This window comes from Brachyhypopomus gauderio, unplaced genomic scaffold (genome assembly GCF_052324685.1).
Source record: "Brachyhypopomus gauderio isolate BG-103 unplaced genomic scaffold, BGAUD_0.2 sc97, whole genome shotgun sequence".
In the NCBI taxonomy this organism is placed as follows: Eukaryota; Metazoa; Chordata; class Actinopteri; order Gymnotiformes; family Hypopomidae; genus Brachyhypopomus; species Brachyhypopomus gauderio.
This window is the reverse complement of record NW_027506918.1, coordinates 560,225-574,706: the sequence shown is the minus strand read 5'-3', so window position 1 is coordinate 574,706 and position 14,482 is coordinate 560,225. Positions and strand designations below refer to the sequence as shown.

General features: G+C 42.7%; 1 protein-coding gene across 1 annotated transcript; it reads left to right on the top strand.

Moving 5' to 3' along the window:
• The first annotated feature begins 1,734 nt into the window (after window positions 1–1,734).
• On the top strand, window positions 1,735–12,991 carry LOC143496598 (E3 ubiquitin-protein ligase TRIM39-like). The gene is made up of 6 exons (XM_076992770.1): window positions 1,735–2,899; window positions 3,243–3,338; window positions 3,449–3,679; window positions 4,006–4,028; window positions 10,040–10,158; window positions 11,854–12,991. Exons 1-6 carry the CDS (start codon window positions 2,495–2,497, stop codon window positions 12,396–12,398), a joined length of 1,419 nt encoding a protein of 472 aa, XP_076848885.1. The 5' UTR covers window positions 1,735–2,494; the 3' UTR covers window positions 12,399–12,991.
• The last annotated feature ends 1,491 nt before the right edge of the window (window positions 12,992–14,482 follow it).

Genomic DNA, 14,482 nt, shown 5'->3' with positions numbered 1-14,482 from the left:
AGTGCCGATAAGCACCGCCTTCCTGCCTTGTCGTTTCGCCCGGGTCAGCGCGTCTGGTTGTCCGCCAAGGACCTGCCTGTCCGCGGCGGAACCAAGAAGCTGGCTCCTCGCTACCTGGGCCCCTTCAAGGTGGACAGGCGCATCAACCCGGTCGCTTACCGGTTGGTGCTCCCGCCGTCTATGAAGGTCCACCCGGTTTTTCACGCTTCTCGTCTCCGTCCTGTCTTGTGTAACATGCCCCGTGCTCCTGCCCCGCCGGCTCCCCGCATGGTTGATGGTGGTCCTGTGTACACGGTCAACCGGTTGTTGGACCACCGCCGTGTTCGGGGTCGGGACCAATACCTGGTTGACTGGACGGGTTATGGCCCCGAGGAACGCTCCTGGGTCCCCGCCTCCCGCATCGTTGATCGGTCCCTTATCCGGGATTTCCGCCGTGACAGGGCTGTCGCGTTGGGCCCGTGTGGTCTCGGGCCTAGTGGTGCCCCTCCACCACCAGGAGGGGCACCAGAGTCAGTCCTAGACTTGCAGAGCGTAATCAGCAATGATCTGTTTCAGCTGTCTGAAGCCTTCTTAAGGAAGCTGTGGGAAACGGATCATTGCTGATTCGTTCGGTTTTGCCCTCGCGCTATCAGCCTGCTCCTTCATTCCCCGAAGTTGCACTCTCCAAGTTACAAGGTGTCTCGTCGCCGCTCTCTCTCTGTCTCTCCTTCTCTTCTTCGAGATTCTATCTCCTGCATCGCTCTGACCTACCTCAAGTTTTCCCAAGTCTGTTTTTTTTCTTCCTGTCTTTATTCTGACTTTATATTTTAGGAAGGGGTTTTGTTTTGCTGCGGCGTTTTTCTGCCTGCTGGCCAGCCACCTTCTCTGGCATCTTTAGTTTCGTTTTCACGTTGCCTGTGTCTGCGCTGTTTAAGTTACGTTTGTTGTTTTGTTTATTTCTCCGGTCTCCTTAAGGTTGAGCTTTATTTTTCACTCGTTGAGTTTTCCGCGTTGGGTTTTGTTTATCGTTTTACCGTGCTTCCACGACTTTCCTTTTATTTTCTCGCGTTGACTTTTCCGCGTTGCTTTCGTTTATTCATTTGGGTTGTGTTTCGTGTTTTAACTCTCGCACTCGCGTTCTGTTCTGACAAACGCTGTTGTGCTGTTAAACGGCACTTGGATCCACCTTTCTTCAATCACTATACGCGGTGAGTACCTCCCAGTACTCCCACGTTACAGTTTCTCCTCAATCCCTTTTTCCCCTTTTGTGCCGTTCGTGTTCAGTGTTCCTCTGTGTGTGTTTGTGAATGTCCCTGTTCTGTATAACGTGTTTTTCCCTGTCTTCCCAGGGAGGTGATCTAGGCTGCTTCATGGGGACTCCCACATCTGGGGGCGGCGACTCCCAGACGTGTGTGAATCTGGCGGCCCCAGGCCTGCCCGTCAGTGTGGGTCCGGGGCTTCGCTGGGCGCACTGGAAGGACCTGCCCCTGGTGGGGGAGTGTTTCATATTATTAGTAATTTTATTATTAACAATAATTAAAAAAAATAATTTTGTTAATTGTAAATGAATTTAGCATTATCTCAGTGCTGGCAGTGCCGTGGCCTTCACAGACATGATACAGTCCCTCCCTCCTCTCTCATAAAATGGACCTCAGAAACATCGCTAAGGTCTGAGATATGCTCTCTCCTGCTGATAGTGAAAAACTTGTCCATGCATTTATCACATCAAGGCTAGATTATTGTAACGCTGTTCTATCTGCTCTTCCAAAGAGCTCTATTTTTCACCTACAGCGAGTTCAGAATGCTGCTGCAAGGGTTCTGACCCTCAGGAGAAAGAGAGATCATATTACACCTGCACTCCACTCACTACACTGGTTACCTGTCAGCTTTAGAATGGATTTTAAGGTTCTAGTCATGGTTTTTAAATATCTTCATGGTCTTGCTCCTCTTTACCTCAGTGAAATGATGGTTAGATATGTTCCTGTCAGGTCTCTCAGGTCTTCAAACAGTAATCTACTGGTGATTCCTAAAAGCCGATTAAAGATTGGCGAGGGTGCTTTTAGCCACTATGACCCAAAGCTCTGGAACTCTCTCAGAGGCATTTCATCCCTAAACAGCTTTAAGAAGAGTCTCAAAACCTGTTTAGATCTGCTTTTAGTTAAGAAGAAGACATTACAGACTGTAACTAAACTGTAAAAACTAAGGCAGTGTTAGCTGACGTTCCCCTGATTCAATAATGTTTGTGAACTGGCGCTATCTGGTGGAAATATCATAAAGGTTTTCATCTTTTTGACTTCTTTATACAGTCCCCTCCTCCCTGTACACAGCTGCCCGTTTAAGCAAGTAAACCTTGGACTACCACACCTGTCTTGACTCACGTCTGTCATAAATGTTTAGATAATCTCTATGCTCTGGCATCAACTCCTTATACTCGCTAACCTGGATGAAGAACTACACTTAGCCTACGGATTTGACGTTCAGGCAAAACTATCTATTACAGCAGCTGTTGGAGGAAATGGCTGCTACAAACCCTCTGTCAGAAGAAGAGTTTTCATGTCCTGTGTGCTGTGACATCTTCAGGGATCCTGTTCTACTGTCATGTAGCCACAGTGTGTGTAAAACCTGTCTGCAGCAGTTCTGGGAAACCAAGGGATCTCGAGAATGTCCAATTTGTAGAAGAAGATCTTCTAAATCCAACCCTCCTCTTAATCGTGCACTAAAGAACCTGTGTGAGTCTTTTCTAGCGAGCAGGAGTCAGAGATTTTCTGCTGGGTCTGAGGTTCTCTGCAGTCTGCACAATGAGAAACTCAAAGTCTTCTGTCTGGAGGACCAACAGCCTGTGTGTGTGGTGTGTCAGATTTCAAAGGCACATAAAACTCACGACTGCTGTCCAGTAGATGAAGCTGTGTGTGACTTTAAGGTATGAAACATACTATATATATATTTATCTGTAATATCTGTTTTCCTCCATGGTTTAGATTATTTTGAAATGAATGTTAAATAGGCTAGATTAAACCTGTCAAGGGATGGGATTTGAGAGAATTAAAACAAACCTTCACAATTATTATATTCAAAGTTTATTTATTCAAATACTGTAAATATATAGTATTACTATTCTACAGTAAATGAAACTTGGTCAAAGAGTAAATGTGGCTTTCTTTTCATTCTTGACATTATTTTGTAATCTTTGTAATCTCCAGTACAGATACAGACACTGAGATTAAATCCTGTAAGACTCGTACTGTCCTCTGCCATTTTTACAGAACAAACTCAAGACCTCACTGGAGTCTCTACAGCAGCATCTGAAGGTCTTAGAGAAAGATAAACAAGTCTGTGATAAAACAGCAGCACACATTAAGGTGAAAGGTCACTCTGAGTTCTGAATGGTGCTGTGATCACTGTCCACGTACACCATAATGAAACACACACATTTGGACAGTTAATATTTCCTCATCATCTCCCATTCCAGTATCAGGCCCAGCACACAGAGAGGCAGATAAAGGAGGAGTTTGAGAAGATCCACCAGTTTCTAAGAGATGAAGAAGCAGCAAGAATAGCTGCACTGAAGGAGGAAGAGGAGCAGAAGAGTCACATGATGAGGAGGAAGATTGAGGAGATGAGTGGAGAAATAGCATCTCTTTCAGATCAAATTAGAAACACAGAGAAGGAGATGGAAGCTGAGAACATCCCGTTCTTACTAGTAAGAATCACTCAGTCTGTCTCTCTCTCACTTAAATACACATACAAAACATGATAAATGCACCAATGTAAGTGACAAAGAATCACTCATTGGCCATCTTGACACTACTTCACACACACACACACACACACACACACACACACACACACACATAAATGCATAAGTAAAAGGTTTTGACATTTGTTGTGTGTGTATGTGTCAGGGTCTTTAGACACATTGATTTTATATCATATAAGGAAAAGAGATATTTGACAGAATATAATTTGAAGAAAATTATAATTGCATTTTAATTTCTGTGTACAATTGTCACTTTGTTTCCTTCTCAGAACGTGTCGTCCACATTGAAACAGTAAGTGATTATTTCTGTTTGATCTCCATATTTTTACACATTGTGATTGTTCTGATACATTCAGATCTTCAGTCTGTGGTCTCTGTTATTTCAGAAACATGATATATGAAGAAGGAATAAAAATGTTATATATTTAGGAATAAAAAACAAACTGATATTGACAGTAACGGGGTGACAGAAACATCAGACATGGAATCTTTAATGTCAATCACACACAGTGTAATAAAACACAGCCACACACACACACAGTGTAATAAAACACAGCCACACACACACACAGTGAAATAAAACACAAAACACAGCCACACACACACAGCAATGACAATCACACACAGTGAAATAAAACACAGCCACACACACACAGAGATAGTCAGAGCAAGATAAACACTTAAGGTGTAAATTTCCTGACTTGGCAGTCAAAGGGCAGCAACAGAAGAAAACACACGCAGGTTCACTCCCCTACACTCAAGGAATACACAGAGACTGGCAGAACCAGTGGGCTGAAGTAGGAAGTGAGGTGATGACAGACAGGTGTCAGTGATGATGGAGTATGTGGGTGAATTAGAAAAGGGGAGGGGCTATGTAGAGGAATGTGTGGAATGTGAAGTGGGCGGCTCCCCTTTGGGGAGATTGCTGCGGTTTGCGGGAGTATATTTATATTATCTACGTCGATACCCAACGTTAAGATTAAATCTAGGGTATGATTTTGATAATGTGTAGGTCCTACTATGTTTTGTGTAATGCCAACAGAGTTCAATATAGAAGTAAAAGCCCTTGTCAGTGGATCCTCCGCATTATCAAAATGTATGTTAAAGTCTCCTACCATTATTATTTTGTCACTACTTACTGCTAAATTTGCTGCAAAATCGGTGAAATCGTTTAAGAAATCTGAGTAAGGCCCTGGTGGTCTGTATACATTAGTTAGGGAAAATGCACTTTTATTTTCAGATGGACTAATTACATTAATAGACAGCATCTCAAATTAATTTGAGATATCTAGGTATTTCTGATGAATTTCTAAACAATCACGATAGATTATACATATTCCACCTCCTCTGCCTGACAATCTAGGTCTATGTAGGCTATATACCTATATCCCACAGGAGTGGCTTCGTTTAGAGTTAAATAGTCACCAGATTGAATCCACGTTTCAGTTAGACATAAAATATCAATTTTCATCCAGTGGTATAAGTAACATTGGCCAAAACATTCAAAATGCCAAATTACATTTGTATGCAGATGATACAGTTATTTACTGTTCAGCACCAAACTCTGCAAAGTCTTTTCAATATCTTCAGTCAGCTTTAGATCAAATAGAAGATCAATTATATCACATGAATCTTGTATTAAATGCTGGAAAAACTAAACTTGTGTTTTTCTCTAAGTCAAAAGCACAAACAGCTAAAGTGTCTGCACTGTCAGGGCTGACCCCGGAGTCGCTCCTCCTGTCGCCACAGGAGGAGACTCACGAGCCAGTGCTCGCTCCCGAGCCAACACTCGTTTGCGGACTGCGCTCGCGCACAGACCAACATTAGTTCACGAACGCGTTCACAAACATGAAATCAGCAGTGATGACCTGCAGCTGTTCACCTCCCTATTTAAGGAGGACGACTGCAGAGTCTCATTGCTGAGTTGTTTGTTGCCGTCTCCACACGCTTTCAGCCAGCCTTCTCTTGATGATCAATGTGTCTTTGTTGCACTTACTGTATTCGCTGTTTTCCCTGTCGTTTCCGAGTTCGCTCACCACTTCGCTACTTCTGGCCAATCTCAAGTCCAGCCCTGTTGTTTCTCTATCCAGTTTCGTTTGTTATTTTGTGAAGAGTTTTTTGTTTGCTCCCCGTTGTGGTTTGAGAGCCAGCTACTTCCCCTGGCGTCTTCAGTTTGTTTATTTTGTTTTGGTTTTCTCGCGTCGAGTATTCAGCAATCTTTTGGTTTCTCTTTCTGTTTCGAGTTTCCCTCCGTTCTTCCCTTTCACGGAGGTATTTTCTTTTGGCGCTTTTCCCGCATTCCATTTGGCGGAGGTTTCAGTTCACTGTTTTATTTTGTGATCGGCATTTGGGTCTTCCCGGTTTAACATTACACGCGTCGTGTGCGGGTTCCCATTCCAACACGTAACATGCACCAAACTTGGTCAACAGATTCAACTAGTGTCAAGTTTTAAATATCTGGGTTTCTTAATTGATGAGAAGTTATCTTTTAAACCTCATATCCAGCATTTAATTTAATTTAAAAGCTGAGATTAGATTTTTATTACAGAAATAAATCTTGTTTTTCTTTTACTGTAAAAAAAGAGGTTAGTTGAATCAACGTTTATGCCTATAATAGATTATGGAGATACATTGAATATGCATGCTCCTGTGCGCTGTTTGAGCATACTGGACAGTGTGTATCACAGTGCTTTGCATTTTATAACAAACTGCTGACCACTTAACCATCATTGTTTGTTGTATACAAAAGTGAATTGGACTTTGTTGCAGGTACAACGCTTTCTACATTGGTATATTTTTATTTATAAAGTGCTAATTGATAATCTACCTTATTATTTATCCTGTCTTTTGAATGGAAAGGCAGGGTTTGCTCAGTCTTCGCTCGAGTGAGTTTTTGCAACTTGTTGTACCTAGAGCTGGGATAGACTGCCTTTAGCTTTGCTGTTCCATACACATGGAACCTGTTACAGATGGATATAAAAATCAAGGACATTGTTTCTTTGAGTAGATTTAAGACCCCGATAAGAGTAGTCGGGTCCAGATCATCTGTGTGTGTGTGTGTGTGTTATGACTACTCTAGGCAGTAGCCCTAACAGAGAAAGGATATGGAGAGACTGTGATGGGGATAGTGAAAAGATTTGTGTTTTATTTACAATTGCCCAGGGATGTAGCTTCAGGACACGACCCGATGCTCAAAATAATAAACTATACATCTATAACCAAAACAATATCGACTACCTTACCCAAAGCCTGTTCAACAAAAGTAAACAAAATACAATATCCTACCCTAACTTCCTATAACAAAACAAAGAGAACGGGATAAACAAAAAGTGTTGTAGTCCTTTCTTCCCGTTTGGGCCGTATTAACAGGCTTAAACTATTTACACAAATATTTATACATATATACACACTATATTAGTGGTGGGACTTTAACGCGTTAATTTCGATTAATTAATTACATGGAAAACAACGAACTAAAAAAATGTACGCATTTTAACGCATTTAACGCATGAGACACTTTTGCACCGTGGAATATTTCTCAGATTATATGGACGCACAATAAGATGAGCATTATGGAGATGACTGAAGAGGCTACGCTGGTGGATGGGAAATTTAAATATAAGAAACTTCCAGATGGAAGTACAAACACAAATAGTGTTATTTGCACTTTATGTAGGAAGGAGTTCACTTATCACAGGAGCACCTTCGTTACCACCTCAACGCAAAACATGTTGGGGCTAACCAGAGACCGTATATATAAGTGGACTGGACGACACGAGTGAAAAGTGAAGCCTCCGTGTGTCAGCTGCCCTCTAGTGGCAGCTGACTTTTACAACTTTTAACCCCGCCCATTTAAACAACTTTTAACCCCACCCATTCCCATGTAAGTGAACGGGCCGGACGAGAAACTTTGAATTTTTATTACACGTAAAATAAGTTTTTTGAGCAATTATATTTTGTCAATTCTATAACACCCCATTGCGTTAGTGTCTCTCCCAGTGTTTTTCTCTACGATAATCTACGATTTTATAGAAGTTATTAAGTGTTATTTAAAGGGGTGTGGAGTTAAGGTGATTGACAATTAATAGCTGCGTTGGTTGACATTTAATACCAGACGCTCAAATGTGAACGCGCTCAACAGCAAAACTCTATCAAAACTCTCGACAGCAGTACTAAAACCTTTTACCTTTGTTTATTTTGTAAAACGTCAAAAGTGTCTATACTGGTGGGCGTATCTCAAAGAATGTGATCAGAGTTGGGGCGGAGATACGGTCTCTGGCGGAGATACTGTCCTGCCTACCGGTTCTAATGCGCATGCTCTGGCTCCAATTTTCATCTACTGCGCAACCGCATCCAAGATGGCAGCGTCCAGGACGCCATCTTGGTGGCTTCAAAAATTCAAACGGGAGTCAACGGTGACGTACCGTCCATTATATATACGGTCTCTGGGGCTAACGCGCAGGTCAGTAATGATAACTTAGCTGCTAAATGTATTCCTAGTGCGAACAAACAGTGTCGTCAGTCAACACTCGACCACATGTCGGGGTTCAAATTAAGAAACAAAATGTCAAAGTCCACATCAGACAAATTGACCAATTCACTGGCGAGATGGATTGCTGTGGACTGTAGACCGCTCTCTGTGGTCGAAGGCTTAAGTAAGACGCGGCAAGTTTAAACGCCTCCGCCGTTCGTGGAGGTTCGCGCGAGGTGGGTGGAGTCGCTCGCTACGGTCACTCGCGAAAGTATAATGCAGGCTTTACAAGAAGTGCTGCAAATTGCGGCAGCTGATGCAGGTTACGAACTGCAATCCAGCAGCTGTATGATGAGGAAAGGGAAGTAAAACAGGTTATTGTGAAGAGCGCCACAAATGTGGCTCTGACTCGGGATCACTGGACCTCTGTTAGCAACAAGAATTATCTTGGTGTGACAGCTCATATTATAGATGATGAATGGAAGATGCAATCATTTGCTTTGAGCATGCAGAAGACCACTTCTAGGCACTATGGAGATGCCTGTGGCAGAGGCCTGGGAAATTAAAAGAAAGTCTACCATCTAAAATGGTATTAAAAAACATATTCTGATTTACTTCAGTTATTCGTATTCTTCCAGTATTCTGAGCAAAACTCCCAAAATTAAACAACAGTTTTTGTGAGAATTTTCAGTGTTCTGAAAACTGTTTGCTCAGTTTTCTGCACTCATCTATTGGTCTGTGTAGTAGACTGGTGGAAAAATAAACAAGATGTTGATGTTTATGATTATGTTCATTGATTCATTCATCATTCAAACTTAAATTAATATTTCTTATGTTAAATACGATTAAAATGCGACTAATTTCGATTAATTAATTGCAAGGCTTCTAATTAATTCGATTAAATTTTTTTTATTGCGTCCCACCCCTAATATATATATATATATATATATATATATATATATATATATATATATATATATATATATATATATATCATATACATCAGCGACTCGAGATTGGGATACAACATTGCTCAAACAAACCGGGAGGTCAGATCACAGATATTAGCAACTACACACGCAACTACACACGTAACTACACCAGACACCAAAATGGAGAAAGATTCTCCTCGTCTCGCTGCTTTGTGGGTCTTTGAAAGGCGGAACTGTGGGTCTTGGGCAGAAAACAGCCAATCCGCATCAACCAGGAAGAGAGAGTGACATGGTGGGAGGAGAGACACTTCTGGACCTGGAGCGTCAGACACGAACAACGACCAACATTGGTCATAATGTGTGTGTGTGTGTGTGTGTGTGTGTGTGTGTGTGTGTGTGTGTGTGTGTGTGTGTGTGTGTGTTTTAATTGATTTTAAGTAAGATTGTTTGAAATTCTGGAATGTACTTTGCAATGTTGTAATTTGTGCTGCTGCTCGTTCTGTCATGGCCAGGTCTCCCTTGTAAAAGAGATCTTGTATCTCAAGGGACTAACCTGGTTAAATAAAGGCAAAGAAATAAAAATAATAGCTTTATACATTTCCAGAGTTCATCACACACCAAATTGTGAAATTGTTCTCATACATTCAAATCTTCAGTATGTGGTCTCTGTTATTTCAGAAACATGATATATGAAGACGGTATTTAAGAAAATATAAATACATTTTTGATACTGATTATGTGCAAAACGTGGTTAGATACACTGATATGTTTAATGAAAGATAATAATACAGCTTTGTATATTTCATGTGAAATTTTTTTCATGTGTTAATTTAAATGTTAAATAATTAGAATATGATATATGCTAAAATATTATGATAATACAGCTTTATACACTTCCAGAGTTCATCACACCCCAAAACAACATGAGAAGGTGTCAGGAGCTCTGATCAATGTAGCAAAACATCTTTCCAACCTGAAGTTCAGAGTCTGGGAGAGAATGCAGAAGATTCTCCAGTACTGTGAGTTTTGGTGTTCTTTGATTATTTAGAGTAATTCTGTTCTCCTCACAATTAGAACTCTATAGAGAGAGAAACATTAACATTGTGTGTTTGGTACATGAACTATTCCAGTATTAAAGGCTGTATTAGTATAAACAGTGAGGGGGACGACCAGTTGACTGCTGGTCTGAGGAGAGACAGTCAGTCCATGAGGAGATCTACACCACCCACTCTCCACCACCCACTCTCCACCTCTACACACCACCCACACTCCACCTCTACACATAACCCACTCTCCACCTCTACACACCACCCACTCTCCACCTCTACACCACCCACTCTCCACCTCTACACACCACCCACTCTCCACCTCTACACACCACCCACTCTCTCCACCTCTACACACCACCCACTCTCCACCTCTACACACCACCCACTCTCCACCTCTACACCACCCACTCTCCACCTCTACACACCACCCACTCTCCACCTCTACACACCACCCACTCTCCACCTCTACATCACCCATTCTCCACCTCTACACACCACCCACACTCCACCTCTACACATAACCCACTCTCCACCTCTACACACCACCCACTCCCCATCACTCTGAGTCTGACCCTATAGGGCTGTATGAAGTGAGACGTGGGTCCTTAAGACTCCAGGCTAAGGGGCTCCCCACAATCCTCCATCAATCCTCCATCCTATTAAGAGGAGTCGTAGTGTTTAGAGGAGTGTGGTTGTGAAGGTGGAGATCCTAGCAGTGCTGACAGATGGAGGTGGAGAAGGTTCTACACCCACACTGTTCCAGGAACAGGACACACCGCTCCAAACACCCAGACACATCTCCACCTCCCCACAGCCCAGAGTCCAGCTGAGCCCAAGCAGACACCCCTGCTCCAGCCTCTGTGGGTCGGCGCCCCTCCAGGGACCAGCAGGTTCCCTGCATGTCAGCCAGGACCCTCCCTTGTCTGTTTGTCTGTCCCTGTCGGTGTGTGTCCCTGTCGCCATCTTAGTGTCTGTCCATGTCCCTGTCGGTGTGTATCCGTCACCATCTTAGTGTCTGTCCATGTCCCTGTCTGTGTCTCTGACATCATGTTTGTGTCAGTACCTGAGTTTTCCCTGGTGTTGTTGTCTCCACATCACTGTGTCTGTCTTTCTGTGTCACTGTGTCTGTGTTGTGTGTGTCGCCCCCTGTTGTCCTGGGGAGGGTGTTGTAGTTGTGGCACGTCGGTGGACTCCTCCCTGGAGGATTTGCTCCTGGGGGTTCTGGACACTGTGGTCCTCGTCCTCTGGTCCCGTCCTTCAGTCTGGGGACTGTCCACTGGTGTTAGTCTCTCTGGGAGTAGCGCCCTTTAGTGGGGGAACTGTAACATTATCCACCCAATAATGAGGACACACACACACTTCAGTACACAGACACTAATAATACACACATACAGTGTGACACTCAGTGTAACATGTGATACTCACATAATGAATCCAAGATATGTAGAAATATATTAATGAATAAAACAGACACAATTTCAAGCGTCAAAACAAGCACACAAGTACTGCAGGGGTGTGTGGTGAACACACAACATCACCATGACTTCCCTCTTATCAACCTACTGCAGCATTTCACTCAGAGTAAAGGGCCTGCAGTCTGTAGATGTGACCTCATCACATAAACACATGAAGAACATGATGATTCATTCTGTTCTCTCTCCTCAGACCCTGTTACTCTGGACCCCAACACTGCACATCCAAAACTCCACCTGTCTGATGATCTCACTACTGTAGAACTCAGACCACAGAAATCACTGCTTCCTGATAATACAGAGAGATTTGATGCGTGTGTGTGTGTCCTGGGCTCTGAGGGCTTTAACTCAGGGACACACTTCTGGGATGTTGATGTTGGAGACAGTGATGACTGGGTACTGGGTGTAATTAGAGAGTCTGAATGTAGAAAGGGAGGGAAGGTCTGGGAGTCAATGTGGAGTCTGGGCTACTATAAAAACACTGGTAAATACTGGACACGCTGCCCAGGACAGAAACATCACTACTTCACACCTAGAGAGAAAGTGCAGAGGGTCAGAGTTCAGCTGGACTGGGACAGGGGGAAAGTGACATTCACTGATCTTCTAACCAGTTCACACCTTCACACTTTAACACACACTTTTACTGACACTGTTTTCCCATTATTCTATAATTACAGTTCATTTCCTATGAGGATCTTACCAGCAAAGATATCAGTAACAGTGGAACAGCAAAGTTAATGTTGCCTTGAATTAATCTGCATACATGTAATAATGAACTATATATATATATTGGTGGTGGGCCGTTATCTGCGTTAACGGCATTCGATAATGTGATACTCTTATCGGGCGATATAAAAAATATCGCCGTTAATCTATTCTTAAAGTTGGGTTGGGAACTGGGTCAAAATAGGTAAACAAACTGATGACCTTGATAGTTTAGCTCGGCTGTATTCCTAACCAAAGTGTACAGTAGGGGGCGAGAACGAGTTTTCAAACCTGTGAATTACAAATCGCACGAGTGCTTACATGGATGCAGCCACTAAGCCGCCAGGTTTGCTTCATGGAAAATTCATTTTTAAGAAGCTTCCTAATGGAGACATTGACAAGACTAAAGTTGTTTGCACCTTATACAACATGGAATTATTTTATTGTAGGAGTTCTACCAGTCTGAAGTAGCATTTAAACGCAAAGCACCCGTTTGCTAATGCTGCTGTAAGTTGTTGAGCGCTTGGGTGGCGGCGTGTGACGATTGTCGAGCGGGCGCCATGCAGCGATTGTAGTAAAATAAATGGGTCTTATTATTTATGTTGAGGGGGCGGGACACCTCGCAACGCCCCCTTTACCCCCCCCCCCCCCCCCCCCCCCCCGTGGCGACGGCTCTGGTCAAGCACTGATGCAGCCCAGGGTCGCCGCCGCCGAAAACAGGTTAAATGTACTAAATGTTGGCTTACATTTCAAATATCATGTTTAGCTGAATAAACATGTTATCAACCCCTTTTAATGTACAGTATGTAGGCTTACAATTTCATGTTTGACTGAATATGCCCTCTTAAAGTATGTAGGCATACAGTACTATTTTCATGTTTAACTGAATAAACCGTTGAACACGAGTAGCCTACATTTTATTGAGCATGTTTTTTTTCTTCAAGTATCAAAGTAGAACAGCTTTCTCAAGCAGTCATTGATGCATTTTGGAAACAGGAGATGAACCCCTGGTCTAATGCACCCTCTGTGTTAAGAAACCCTATCTCAAAATCTGACTTTTAGTCATTACTTGGGTAGCACGCATATTCTGAATGAGCCATTTTAATCTAGATTTATTTCAAGATTTCAGTGAGATTAATCTAGTTAAAAAAATTAATCTATGGGGGATGAGCCCGCCTCCTCAACGTGACAATGACCTTGATTGCTGACTATTGACTTAGAACCAGGGGCGCAGATGGCACTGGGGACGGGGGGGACATGTCCCCTCCAGATTTATATTGACCCCATCCGAAATCTAGCATCTACAAGCATAAACGCATATATTGTACAGCTTGGTCCCCCTCACTTCAGAATTTCCATCTGCGCCGATGCTTAGAACATATTATTTTTTTAATTCTCTTTGTCAATACATGTTTATAACCTGAATCAGAAAGATTGAGTCCACTGAATGTGAATGTATTACATGTGAGAAATATGGATCTGATGTCCTGACTGGAATCTCTTACCATAATGATACTATAATAAATAATGTTCACCAGACCAAATGTATGAGTGATGATCATTCTGCTGTATTGTCCCTGAATAAGTGTTTGATCTGTAAGTGTTTTCCTGATCACCTCCTCTGCTGTATTGTCCCTGATTAAGTGTTTGATCTGTAAGTGTTTTCCTGATCTCCTCCTCTGCTGTATTGTCTCTGATTAAGTGTTTGATCTGTAAGTGTTTTCCTGATCTCCTCCTCTGCTGTATTGTCCCTGATTAAGTGTTTGATCTGTAAGTGTTTTCCTGATCTCCTCCTCTGCTGTATTGTCCCTGATTAAGTGTTTGATCTGTAAGTGTTTTCCTGATCTCCTCCTCTGCTGTTAAATCCTCCTGCTGGACTCTCTGCTCTTCTCCATCTGCAGTTGATGAAATGTTTATTGATACTTTATTCTTATTAATAATCTCCCTTATGGAGTTGAGATGTGTAATTTTATACAGTGTACTGGGGGGACACTGGGGCCCTGGGGACACTGAACCCAACTGCAACCCAAGGCATCACTGAGGGGATAGATGTAGCCTTGAATGAGTCCCCGACTACCCCACCTCCACCTGCATCCACTGTGCAACCTACCCCACCT